The sequence below is a fragment of the Scyliorhinus canicula genome, chromosome 6, assembly GCF_902713615.1.
Source record: "Scyliorhinus canicula chromosome 6, sScyCan1.1, whole genome shotgun sequence".
Lineage (NCBI taxonomy): Eukaryota > Metazoa > Chordata > Chondrichthyes > Carcharhiniformes > Scyliorhinidae > Scyliorhinus > Scyliorhinus canicula.
In genome coordinates, this window is record NC_052151.1 from 120,687,732 (window position 1) to 120,702,130 (window position 14,399).

The 14,399-nt window shown below is 45.7% G+C and overlaps 1 protein-coding gene across 1 annotated transcript in view; it reads left to right on the forward strand.

Annotated features, from left to right (window-relative positions):
• Positions 1-14,399, forward strand: part of trim54 (tripartite motif containing 54) — a 66,857-nt gene that overhangs the window by 3,370 nt on the left and 49,088 nt on the right. Inside the window, exons 3-4 of the mRNA XM_038800026.1 lie at positions 1,401-1,572; positions 4,522-4,617. Coding sequence (XP_038655954.1) covers positions 1,401-1,572; positions 4,522-4,617 — 268 coding nt within the window. The remainder of the gene's footprint in view (positions 1-1,400; positions 1,573-4,521; positions 4,618-14,399) is intronic.

A 14,399-nucleotide genomic window follows, 5' to 3' on the forward strand; every position in this document is an offset into this window, starting at 1 on the left:
GTTTTCTTTGGTTTACACATATATGTGGCACGTTATATGGTTGTGGTTGGGTTTGAGGGAGTTTTGCAACGGGTTTGTTGGGTTTGGGGTAAGGTTGGGGATAAATTTGCAGGTGGGGTTGGGAGTGTTTTGGGGTGGTGTTGGGGGTATGTTGCATGGGGTTGGGTGTAGGATTGGGTTTATGCGGGGGGGGGGGTGCATTGTGGTTGTCTTGCTTATCGAGCTTTACAGCACAGAAAGAGAGGCCCTTCAGCCCATTGTGTATGTGCCAACCATCAAATACCTATCTATTCCAATCCCATTTTCCAGTTGCTCCATATCCATGTATGCAAATGCTTCATAAATGTTGTGAGGGATCTTGCTTCTACCAGCCTTTCAAGCAGTGAGTTCCAGATTCCCATCAATCTCTGGGTGAAAATGTTTTTCCTCAAATCCCCTTTGAACTCTTGGACCTTACCCTGGTTATTGACCCATCTACTCGGGGAAAGTTTATCCTTTTTAAAAATAAATTTAGAGTGTCCGACCACTTTCGAGTGCATTTTTGAGTTTCCTACCATTCATTATGTATTCCTTTGCCTTGTTAGTCCTCCCAAAATGCATCACCTCACACATTTTAGGTTAATTCCATTTGCCACTGTTCTGCCCATCATCCTGTTATCTTTCCCCCTTGCTATTTACCACACCACCAATTTTCATATCATTTGCAAACTCATTGATCATACCTCCCCCATTCAAGTCTAGATCATTAATGTACGCTACAAACAGCAAGAGACCCAGTACCGATCCCTGTGGTACATTACTGGGCAAAGGTTTCCAGTCACAAAAACAACCTTTGACCATTACCCTCTGCCTCCTACTATGAAGCCAATTTTGGATCAAATTTACTAAATTACCCAGGATTCCATGGGTTGTTATCTTCTTTATCAGTCTCCCATGCGTGACCTTGTAAAAAGCCTTATTGAAGTCCACGTACACTACAGCAACTGCACTACTCTCATCTACACACTTAGTCACTTCCTCGAAAAATTCAATCAAATTTATTATACATGATCTCCCCCGACAGTCATGCCGACTATCCTTGATTAATCCTTGCCACTCTAAGTGGAGATTCATTCTGTCCTTCAGAATTTTTTCCAATAATTCCCCTACCACTGGGTGTGTTGAGGGTGGGATTAGTGTGAGGGTTGGGTTTAGAGGTGGGGTTAAGGGTGGGATTGGCTACAGTTGGGCCTATGGGTAGGGTTCGGGGTGTGTTGGATGGGGGTCGAGGTATATTGGGGCAGGGTTGGTGGAAGAGGCGCAATTGTTTTTTGAGAAATAGTTAACTTCTTGAAGTTATGGTCACAGTGTCACTTTATTTTAGTTTAACTTTAACACTTCTCATAATTTGTTTCCTTCAGGCCTCTGCACACCAAATCTGACCAGCAGTTAATGTGTGAAGAGCATGAAGAAGAAAAGATTAATATCTACTGTCTAACTTGTGAGGCTCCAACTTGCTCAATGTGCAAAGTCTTTGGCGCTCACAAAGATTGCGAAGTGGCTCCTCTTCAAAATGTCTACAAACGTCAAAAGGTATCTTGAGTAATATTTGTTTTCATTTGGGACATAAATATCCATTATTTCATATATTCATTAAGATCTAAATGCATTAGAAGCAGTTCAGAGAAGGTTCACTTGCTGGATGTGTCAGGAGAAGGGTGGGGGAGGGAGGAAAGGTCTCTACCCATTAGAATTTAGAAGATTGACTGGTGTTTTTTTTAAACATGTAAGATCCTGAGGGGACTTGACAGGGTGGATGCTGAAAGGATGTTTCCCCTTGTGGGAGAGACAATAACATGGGGACACAGTTTTTAAAAAGGGGTCTTCTATTAAAGATGGAGATTATAAGAAATTTTTCCCTCAGAGTTGTGGATCTCTGGAATTGTCTTCTCCAGACAACAGTGGAGGTAAAGTCATTGAACATTTTTAAGGCAGAGCTAGATAGATTCTTGATTAAGAAGGGGAGTCAAACCCCAGGTCACTATCAGTGTGGAGTTTGCACATTCTCCCTGTGTTTGCGTGGGTCTCACCCCGACAATCCAAAGATGTGCAGGGGAGGTGGATTGGCCACGCTAAATTGCCCTTTAATTGGAAAAAAAAAAGAATTGGGTACTCTAAATGTATTAAAAAGAAACAAGGGGGGCAGCACGGTGGCGCAGTGGGTCAGCCCTGCTGCCTCGCGGCGCCGAGGTCCCAGGCTCGATCCCGGCTCTGGGTCACTGTCTGTGTGGAGTTTGCACATTCTCCCCATGTCTGCGTGGGTCTCGCCCCCACAACCCAAAGATATGCAGGTTAGGTGGATTGGCCATGCTAAATTGTCCCTTAATTGGGAAAACTGAATTGGGTACTCTAAATTTTAAAAAAAGAAACAAGGGGAGTCAAAGTTTTATCAGGGGTAGGCGGAATGTGGAATTGAGGCCAATTAGATCAGCCATGATCTTATTGAATAGTGGAGCAGGCTCGAGGGCCAAATGGCCTACTCCTGCTCCTAATTTGCTTGTTTATATGTTCATACGTTCATATTTACAGAAAATCTATGTCACTAAGCTAAACTGATTTACTGTTCATCACCTATCTAATGATTTCTGCAGAGATAAATTCTGGCACTGATGTGACAAATGGTTTACTTTATAAGTAATATGTTTACTTTACATAAACTGGGAGCTGATTGTGTCTTGGCAAAACAATGCGATCACTTGCCTGGCATTTATCTATTTTATAATTTGATACTGTGCTTTACTCTAATTGGCCAAGAAAAAAAAAATCTAGTTTTATTATTTGAGTACCTAGTTGAATTCCAGATGACCCAATGGGTAGGATCCTGTTCTGGTGATTTAGGCATGGGTTGCTTTTCATAGAACATAGAACAGTACAGCACAGAACAGGCCCTTCGGCCCTCAATGTTGTGCCGAGCGATGATCACCCTACTCAAACCCACGTATCCACCCTATACCCGTAACCCAACAACCCCCCCCCCTTAACCTTACTTTTATTAGGACACTACGGGCAATTTAGCATGGCCAATCCACCTAACCCGCACATCTTTGGACTGTGGGAGGAAACCGGAGGTCCCGGAGGAAACCCACGCACACAGGGGGAGGACGTGCAGACTCCACACAGACAGTGACCCAGCTGGGAATCGAACCTGGGACCCTGGAGCTGTGAAGCATTTATGCTAACCACCATGCTACCCTGCTAGTGAACAAGCAGTTCAGTTTGGGTTGGGCCTACATCTGAATCCCAGTGTAATGGAGTAGGGTAGCCATTCATTGACCATTTTCCTGCCCCCCCTCCCCTCCACCCCTGAAAGTAATTGGAGTTACATATGTTATAAAATCGTCTGGAAGGTCTCTTAAGAAAATACATTTTTACTGTCTTCCTTTGTCTTGGTTTTCACCACTATAGCCTCCTATTACAGGTGAGCTACTATTTATGATATCTACTACCTGTTTCCCATATTCCCATATTCTCCTGGTAGATATCCTATGATTTGTTGCTGCCATTTGACCAGAGGCATGTAGATACAGATAAGGGACAGATCAGCCATTGAATGACAGAACAGGCTCAAGGGATGGAATGCCCTATTCCTGATCCTTCCAATGTTTGACTTTGTTATTAAAACAAATGCTTCTCAACTTCCCAGCGCACTCTTCTTTGATGACTGTCAGGCACAATTGCACATGGATTCAGAGAAGGGAAAGAGGAAGAGAGAAACAGGAGCAAAAATGAATGAAGTTGTGCTATACAAAAATTACAAATTCATGGAAAATAAAATTAGAAAAAGTGGAAGGGAAAACAAGACTTGGGGAGAAAGGGAAGCAAAGACAGGGATGAGCACCTGATGGGGTCAGTTGGAAGAATGATAGAATGGCGGAGCAGACTCGTTGGGCCAAATGGCCTAATTCTGCTCCTATATCTTATGAAGATTGCAAACCCTGCTTCATTTGGTTATTGGATCAGTAGGCTGAGTGAAATGTAGGGTTAGTCATGGTTCCTTTTGGTGTAGAAATGCCGGAGTACCTCAAAGTACATGTCACGGTAGTACAGTGGTTAGCACTGTTGTGTCACAGCTCCAGGGTCCCAGGTTTGATTCCTGGCTTGGGTCATTGTCTGTGTGGAGTCTGCACGTTCTCCTCGTTTCTGCGTGGGTTTCCTCCGGGTGCTCCAGTTTCCTCCCACACGTTTTGAAAGACGTGCTGTTCCGTGAATTGGGCATTCTGAATTCTCCCTCTGTGTACCCGAACAGGCGCTGGAATGTGACGACTCGGGGCTTTTCACAGTAACTTCATTGCAGTGTTAATGTAAGCCTACTTGTGACACTAATAAAGATTATTAAGTGAGTGTTACAAAATGATCTTCAAGGGGTTGCTGTTAGGTTGACTGCAGGACTGTTCAATCCACAGGAGAAGTATGTTTTTATGTTATCTTTGCTGACTAGAATAGCTGGTACTCTGGTATGATAAGCGTTGATATTTTTTGCAGACTGAGCTCAGTGATGGTATTGCAATGCTGGTGGCAGGAAATGACAGAATCCAAGCAATCGTCACTCAGCTGGAAGAGATTTGTAAAACTATTGAGGTAAGGAGACGAGCACCAATATATTTGTGACTAAAGATGTGAATAGATGACCTCTGAGTTATAATCCATTCAATTTACTTTTCCTTTATTCCTTCGTGGGCAAGGCCAGCATTTGTTGCCCATGTCAAATTGAAATTGCTCTTGAATTGAATAGCTTGCTAGGCCATTTCAAAAGGCAGATGAGAGTCACATACATTATTTTGGGTCTGAAGTAACACGTAGGCCAGACATGGGTGAGGATGGCAGATTTCTTTCCCTGACGGGCATTAATGAACCAGATGGGTTTTTACAACAATCGATGATAGTTTCATGGCCACCATCACTAAGATGAGCTTTCAATTCCAAATTTATTAACTGACTTCAAATTCCATCAGTTTATGTGGTGGGATTTGAAGATATGACTCCAGAGCATGAGCCTGGGCTGCTGGATTACTAGTCCAGTGATATTACCAGTATGCCACATTCTCCTCGAGAAGTTTCTAATTCAATTAATAAAAAGTCCAAGATTACAATAGTTGTCCATCCCATTCTTCTATCGCTCCTACGTTCCCTGGTTTATATTGGCTCCCATTCCAGTAAGACTCCATTTTGAAATTCTCATCCTCATTTTCAAATCCATTGGGCGGGAGGGGGGGAGAGAATTGCCAGGGCGCCGCACGAATTGCGCCACGCCGTCCTGACCCCCACACAGGATTCTCCCACCCCCCCCCCCCCGAAACCAGTGCCGCGTGAATCGTGCCGGGCCGCTCGGAGAATCGCCGCTTGCGGCGATTCTCCGCCCAGATGGGCGGCTGCTCCAACACGACAGGGTCCCGCCAGCGCCGTCCACCCCTGGCCGCTGCTGGCGGGAACTCTGCGGGAACGCTTGGGGGGGGTGGGGGGGGGGGGCCTGTGGGGGGTAGAAGAGGGCTCCTTCACCCGTGGGAGGCCTCCGAAGGGGTCTGGCCCGTGATTGGGGCCCACCGATCGGCGGGATGGCCTCCTCCCCACCCCCCCACCCCCGGGCCTACATTCCACCCGCGGCCGGCCCCTGAACACCCACACCATATTGCGTTGGGGCCGGCGCGCATAAGAAGTTCCCCGCGCATGCGCAGGATTCCAGAAAACTCAACAATATAGGACAGAAGCTTGTTATGGGAGATGCAGGTAATAATTCCTCCAAACATGTGACAAAGCGTATTGGAATAATTACTTGAAGCACACCCAGGTACAGTTCAATTGCAGGAACTCACGATAAGCTACTTCTGGCCAGGAATCAATGCTCAGATCAAAGAAAAAGCAGGATTGTTCCACTTGTGGGCACAAATCAGGAACGTATTCCATTGTCACCATTACATCCAAGGTAGTTACCTAAGATAAAAGCAAATTACTGCGGATGCTGGAATCTGAAACGAAAGGAAAAATGCTGGAAAATCTCAGCAAGTCTGGCAGCCTCTGTAGGGAGAGAAAAGAGCTAACGTTTCGAGTCCAATGACTCTTTGTCAAAGCTAACAGACAGAGAGAGTGGGAAATATTTATACAGTGGAGTGAGAATGAAAGATGAGTCATAGCCACAGAAACCCAGGGAAACTGGGTGCTAATGGCCACAGATACCAAGGAGAAAGAGTGTTAATGGCAGTTCCCAGAGAGAACAAAAGACGTGAAAGGTCAAACAGCAGAGAAACTAACATCATAGAACATAGAACATAGAACAGTACAGCACAGAACAGGCCCTTCGGCCCTCAATGTTGTGCCGAGCCATGATCACCCTACTCAAACCCACGTATCCACCCTATACCCGTAACCCAACAACCCCCCCTTAATCTTACTTTTTGTAGGACACTACGGGCAATTTAGCATGGCCAATCCACCTAACCCGCACATCTTTGGACTGTGGGAGGAAACCGGAGCACCCGGAGGAAACCCACGCACACAGGGGGAGGACGTGCAGACTCCACACAGACAGTGACCCAGCCGGGAATCGAACCTGGGATCCTGGAGCTGTGAAGCATTTATGCTAACCACCATGCTACCCTGCTGCCTCATCAGAGGATGAACTGTAGGTGTGGGGGGGAGGGGAAGGGGAAGCAAAGAGGAGAAAGGTGCAGGAAAGGTGGATAAGATTGGGGGGCGGGGGGGAATTGAACGTATATTAATAAAGAAAGAAATGGTAAAAGACAGTTAAAATGAAATGAAAACAAATGGGTCGAGGTGGGGTAGAGGTGATCATCTGAAGTTGTTGAATTCGATGTTCAGGCCGGAAGGCTGCAGTGTGCCTAACCGGAAGATGAGATGTTGTTCCTCCAGTTTGCATTGCGCTTCACTGGAACATTGCAGCAGGCCAAGAACAGACATGTGGGTGTGGGAGCAGGGTCTTTTGTTAAAATGGCAAGCAACAGGAAGGTCAGGGTCCTGAATGCGCACAGACCGAAGATGTTCAGCAAAGTGATCACCCAGTCTGTGTTTGGTCTCTCCGATATAGAGGAGACCACATTGGGAGCAGCGAATGCAATAGACCAAATTGGAAGATGTGCAAGTGAAACGCTGCTTAACCTGGAATGAGTGTTTTGGGTCTGGAATGTTAAGCATGGAAGAGGTAAAGGGGCAGGTGTTACACCTTCTGCGATTGCATGGGAAGGTGCCATGGGTGATGGGAGAGGTAGTGGGTATGGTGAAGGAGTGGACTAGATTGTCTCGGAGGGAACGGTCTCTGCGGAATGCTGACAGAGGGAGTGAAGGGAAGATGTGTTTGGTGGTGGCATCACGCTGGAGTTGGTGAAAATGTCAGAGGATTATGCTTTGCGTACGGAGGCTGGTGGGATGAAATGTGAGAAATAGTTACTTAAGATGCCTTTGCCTACACATTGAAGTGCTGTGGAAGCCAAATCACTGAGTGTCTTTCAAACCGAGATGGATAAGTTCTTGATTAATAAGGAGAATCAGGGGTTATGGGGAGATGGGGCTGGTTTAGCTCAGTGGGCTAGACAGTTGGTTTGTGATGCAGAACAAAGGCCAGCAGTGCGAGTTCAATTCCCTACCAGCTGAGAATTATGAATTCTCCCTCAGTGTACCCGAACAAGCGGCAGAATGTGGTGACTAGGGGCTTTTCACAGTAACTTCATTAGTTAATGTAAGCCTACTTGTGACACGAATAAAGATTATTGTTATTAAGGCAGGAGAATGGGTATGAGAAAAGTATCAGCCATGATTGAATGGCGGAGCAGACTCGATGGGCCTAGTGGCCTAATTCTGCTCCTAGGTCTTATGGTCTTGTTTCTTCCCCTCTCTGTAAAGTTCTCCAGCCCTGCAACCCACCAAAATCACAGAATCACAGAAAAATACAGTGCAGAAAAGGCCCTTCAGCCAATCGGGTCTGCACCACCGCTGAAAGGCACCTGATCTGCCAATCCTATCCCATTTGCCAGCACCTGGTCCATAGCCTCGAAAGTTAAGACATGCCAAGTGCTCATCCAGGTACCTTTTTAAAGGATGTGAGGTAACCTGCCTCTACCACCCTCCCAGGCAGTGCGTTCCAGACCGTCACCACCCTCTGGGTAAAAAAGTTTTCCTCAAATCCCCCCTGAACCTCCCATCCCTTCCACTTTCGAACTCTTTCACATCCTCAATTGTATTTGCTCCATCAGTGGTGGCCGTATTTTCAGCTACCTGGGGGCTAAACCCTGAAATTCTCCCTCTGTCTCTGTAACTCTTTGTTCTCATTTAAAATTCTCTGTAAAACCTACCTTTGCCACCAAGTTCTTAGCCACCTTAATATCTCCTGTTTGGCTCAGTGTCAATCTGAATGCAGTGCCTCATACATTTTATTGTGTTAAAGACATTGTAAAATTGCAAGTTGGTTTACAATAGAGATGAGTAAGCACCAGTATTGTTTGAGTTTGTCATTAGCTATTGTTTCCTTGCAAACATTTGGCAACTGGGAGTCTTTAAGTTAATTGATAAAAGGACAAATAAAAAGAAGGCAAGTGCCTGGGGCACTGTACCATTTTAAATATGTCTGATTGTTCAATGTGTTATTTCATATGAATGTAAAGGTGATGCCAGTGCCATGCAGGTGGTAATCTGCAGCAGAGGAGCATGAAGTTTCGCAGCATTTAAAATTGCAGCTGAAGTTTACCTCTTTAAACATGGAATCTGTTTCATTGCTGATTTTAGAATGATACATCAAAACAGACCATTTAAATGCAAATCTATTTTTTTTCATCATGCTAAAAGCTGCAGCATCAAAGTGCTGATATCTCAAATCCCAACAAAGTACAGCATGGTTTCCTAAATTTAAACTTAAGCTTTTATGCGTCCAAAAATGAAATCAAGCATAACCTTTTTTTCTATTTCAGAATGTGCTTTAAATAGAGAAATTCTGCCTTCCTGTTAATTGTTCCCTACTGATTTACTTCAAATATTATTTTGCCAATCACATTTTCATAGAATCATAGAATCTAATGCAGAAGGAAGCCCATTTGCCCAGTGAGTCTACATTAACCTTCTTTCAGAGCACCTCATCTAGGCCGGCCATCCCCGAAATCCTGGAACCCCAGTTAACCTTTGGACACTAAGGGACAATTTAACATGGCCAATCCAACTAACCTGCACGTCTTTAGACTGTGGGAGGAAACCGGAGCATCCAGAGGAAACCCATGCAGACACAGAGAACGTGCAAACTCCATCCAGTCACCTAAGGTCGGAATCAAACCCAGGTCCCTGGTACTGTGAGGCAGTAGTACTAACTACTGTGTCACTGTGCTGCCCCTTTGACAGACTATATATGAAGAGGAAAATTTATTTTTGTTGTCAGTTGAAAAAGTCTGATCTCAAGGGGGTCAGCACCCTTAGTAATTCTTTGAAGTCACAGGATGAGGGTTGGAAATAAATGTTAAAAAATATCTGGTATTAACTGTGATGAATGATGTAGCCATTTCATGACCTTTTCTCATAACCATGTCAATGGAACAAGGTGAGTGCAGTCCCACCCAATTAGACAACAGTCGAGAAGTTATGTAGGTGGATGGTGAGGTCAACCTGTGTCGAAGACTGTGAGCAAGTCAAGAAGGACTAGGTGGGGGAGTTTACCTTTGCCACAGTCACATAAGCAATACATGAGACTCATGTTGGTGGTTTCAGAAATGCCTGCCTATTGAATTCCCTATTACCATTGCATTTCTACACTTTGCTGGACCACCTTGTGCTGTCTTTTGTTCATGATGCCAAAGCTGTTCTAGACTGCGTTATCCTACACCAAAGTCTGGCCTCTCTCCCCGGTATCCAGTGGTGCAAATTAGTTTGAGAGTGTCCCAAGAATTTCTGCACTGCCTGACTCTTATACTGCCTGATGTCCTCTCATGTGGGGCTGAAGAGTGACCAAATCCTGGAACTAGCTCTCCAGGAAATTCTCAGCCTCCAACATTTGTCCTTTTTTGAATGCAACTTCTCCTCAAATAAAGATGCAGAGGGATCTGAGTGAGCTGTGCATGAATCACAAATGATACAGCAAGTAATTAGGAAGGTTAATAGGATGTTAGCATTACTGGGAGGAAAATTGATTGAAAAATTATGAAGGTTATGCTTCAATTGTGCAGGACATTGGTGAGATCTCATCTGGAATATTGTGTACAGTATTTATAGAAAGATGTAAATGCATTAGGAGCAGTTTGGGGAAGGTTTACAAGACAAATACTAGGAATGATGGGTTGTATTATGAGGAAAGCCTGGAGAGATTTGTTATGTATCCACTCATCAGGAGAATAAGAGGTGACTTGATTGAAACTTTCAGATCCTGATGGGTATTAACAGGGTGGATGTGGAATGGCTGTTCCCTCTTGCTGAAGAACTAAAACTAGGGGTTATTGTTTAAAAATAAGGGGTCACTCCCAAGACAAAGATGAGGAGAATTCTTTTCTCTTGAGGGCTATGAGTCTCAGGAACTCTCTTCTTCCAAAGGCAGAGTTTTTGAATATTTTTAAGGCTGAGCTAGATAGATTCTTGATTTCTGAAGGGGTGAAAGGCTATCGGGGGTAAGCAGGATTGTGGTATTGAAGTTAAAATCAGATCGGCCATGATAATGAATAGTGGAGCAGGCTCGAAGGGCTGAGTGGTCTACTCCTCTTAATTTGTATGTTTATAATTCAGAAACTTGTGGAGGCACCTCCTTCCTACTTGTTTATCTAAGAAACATAGCGGGAGGGCGTGAAAAATGTCAGGAGGCCCTCCCGCTATTCTCCCACCCGGCGTGGGGGGGGCGGAGAATCGCGCCCAATGAATTGGGCACTCTAAATTCGCCCGCCCCACGCCACGAATTGGCGCTCGCCATTTTTTACGGTGAGCGGCGATTCTCCGAGGCCAATGGGCCGAGCGGCCGGGCCTACATGCCCGTTTTAACACGGCAGCAAACACATCTGCTCGCTGCCGTCGTGAAACGGGCGGCAGATGCCCATTTGGGGCATCTGGGGGCCCGATTGGCATGGCCGTGGTACGGCCATGCCAAGGGGGCATAGGCCCGCAATCGTTGCCCACCGATCACGGGCCTTGCGTCCATAACGGACGCACTATTTTCCCTCCGCCGCCCCACAAGATCAAGCCGCCACGTCTTGCCGTGTGCGTCAGCCGGCGTGACGCTTGGCGTGCGGCCTTGACGACGGTCGTCAAGGCTGCGCCGGCATGACGCCCTGGGGCCCGCCCCTAGCCCTGCCCGGGGGGGAGAATCGGGTCCCGGAAGTGGGCGCGGAGGCTGCCGTGGGTAATGGCCTGTCCCACTTGCTCGTACCTTTGCAGGACGGTACTTCAGGAGAGCCAAGCCCCTTTCTCCGCGGATTGGTTCCAGGAGTGCCCATATAAACCTTGATATCACCGCATTCATACTTCTGAAAAAAGCCTTTGGGACAAAAATCGGGAGACACTGAAAAAAGAAAAGCAGTCTTGGAAGGACCGTCATCTTCACCGTCTGAACCCTCCCCGCCAGCGTCAGTGGGAGCATGTCCCATCTACGGAAAGCCCTTCTCATTTGATCCACTGCTTTGCCCAAATTTAACCTTGTGAAGCTGCCCTCAAATCCTTGGCACACCATATTTTTAATTAGTGCAGTTTGGATCCTTGTAATGTTAGTATCCTCCACTTAGTTAACTTTATTCTGTAGTCTGGTTTAGCACAGTGGGCTGGTTTAGCACAGTGGGCCAAATTGCTGGCTTGTAAAGCAGACCAAGGCAGGCAGCGCGGGTTCAATTCCCGTGCCAGCCTCCCCGAACAGGTGCTGGAATGTGGCGACCAGGGGCTTTTCACAGTAACTTAATTTGAAGCCTACTTGTGACAATAAGCGATTTTCATTTTCATTTTTTCATTTTTCATTTCACTTGGATCTAATTAATTATTAATCATTCAGAGCGGGTGTATGGCACTGTGATAGAGGATCAGCAATGATCACATTGAGTGGTGGAGCATGATCGATTGGATGAATGCCCTACTCCTGTTCCTATTTTCTATGTTTCTATTAACATCTTCAATGTTGCCTCCTGGTTTAAATAATTAGCACGCTGACCAAATTCCCATTCTCCCTCTGTTTAATCAAATCACTCAGCCTGTGTGCATAACTTTACAGAAACCTATGCAAAATTTAAAAACTTAAACAAATAATAAATGTTGGTAAGTAATTCAGTGTGTTCCCTGCAGTGTCTCAGATCCTTCAATAAGTGGAGAAAACCAACGTAACTTTGATAGTTTCACCTCAAAAGAATAGTCAGTGCGAGGGCTCCCCTTTTAATATATTTTGACTATTTCTTTGTCACTTTGAAACCAGGCTCTTCACTTCCTACTGGAGGTCTGAGTGAGTTACAAGTTGCATAACCAGACAGCCCTATGGCTGTTCGTATTGAAAACCGTTGGAAGCCCATGCTATGAAAGCAACTTGACAGCTGCACCCATGAGATGACACTATGGTCCAGGAATGCAGATTTCTCAGTTTGTAGCATAGCTCGCTGAGGTCATCCAGCTCCAATGTGATATCAAGGACACGAAAGGCAAAATGCTGGAAAATTTCAGCAAGTCTGGCAGCATCTGTAGGGAGAGAAAAGAGCTAAAGTTTTGAGTCCGATGACTCTTTGTCAAAGCTAGAAGACAGAGAAAGTGTGAAATATTTATACTGTGGAGTGAGAATGAAAGATGAGTCATAGCCACAGAAACCCAGGGAAACCGGGTGCTAATGGCCACAGATACCAAGGGGAAGGAGTGTTAATGGCAGTCCCCAGAGAGGACAAAAGATGTGAAAGGTCAAACAGCAGGGAAACTAACATCAGAGGATGAACTGTGGGTGTGGGGGGAGGGGAAGGGGGAAGCAAAGAGGAGAAAGGTGCAGGAAAGGTGGATAAGATTGGGGGGGGGTGGGGGGGGGGGAAATTGAACGTATCTCAAGAAAGAAAGAAATGGTAAAAGACAGTTAAAATGGAATGAAAACAAATGGGTCGAGGTGGGGCTGATCATTTGAAGTTGTTGAATTCGATGTTCAGGCCGGAAGGCTGTAGTGTGCCTAACCGGAAGATGAGATGTTCTTCCTCCAGTTTGCATTGCGCTTCACTGGAACATTGCAGCAGGCCAAGAACAGACATGTGGGCACCGGAGCAGGGTCTTTTGTTAAAATGGCAAGCAATAGGATCCTGAATGCGCACAGACCGAAGATGCTCAGCAAAGCGATCACCCAGTCTGCGTTTGGTCTCTCCGATATAGAGGAGACCACATTGGGAGCAGCGAATGCAGTAGATCAAATTGGAGGAGATGCAAGTGAAACGCTGCTTAACCTGGAATGAGTGTTTTGGGCCTGGAATGTTAAGCATGGAAGAGGTAAAGGGGCAGGTGTTACACATTCTGCAATTGCATGGGAAGGTGCCATGGGTGATGGGTGAGGTACTGGGTATGGTGGAGGAGTGGACTAGATTGTCTCGGAGGGAACGGTCTCTGCAGAATGCTGACAGAGGGAGTGAAGGGAAGATGTGTTTGGTGGTGGCATCCCGCTGGAGTTGTCTTCGGCGTGACAATTCCCTCAGTGAGTACAAGTCTACTACAAGGTGGGAAACTGACACTGAAGAACACAATAGATGTGCATCAAAATGTGGAAGTTGTGAAACATCAGCTCCTCCATATGTAAGACAGAATAGACCAGGAGAGATGTTATGCTGAGAGACAGTCCAAGCCAAAAGATCAGAGCAATCGCAGACAAAGAGCAGGATGCAAATACTCTAGGGCGCAGAATACACAGCAAAAGAAGAATTGCCCAGCATGGGGAAAGCAGTATTTCAAATGCAAGAAGCAAAATAATTTCACACACAAATGTTTGACCAGAAAAAACTTTAGCTTTAGCTACAAGTGTTCTTGTAATATAAATCAGGCCACCCGACAAGAATCTTCCCGCCGTGAGGAAAGCAGAATTTTCAGCTATAGTCATTTTAGACCACACTCTGAACTTGGTGGACTTGGTTTTAGAGGTGGGCCCTGCTCAACAGCCCATATGGAGGTTGGTCGAACGGCTACTGGCGGTTATAGGGTTTTGTGGGCGCATTTCCAAGGCTGTAGATGAGAATGTAGGGTTCAATGGGAACGGGTCTGTCTCTCCTTCCACACAGTGGGAGCCCTTGACATTCCCCTCAGAGGGGAAATTATATTATAAAAGGTGCACATGAATAGGGAAAAGAACCAAAAGCTACTTGACGATATTCTGGAAGTGGCAGGTATTCGAGGGACTCTAACCTGGAGTTCCTAGAAGATAGGAAGAAATGTTGTCAACTGTTAAGGCGGTACACCAGCTG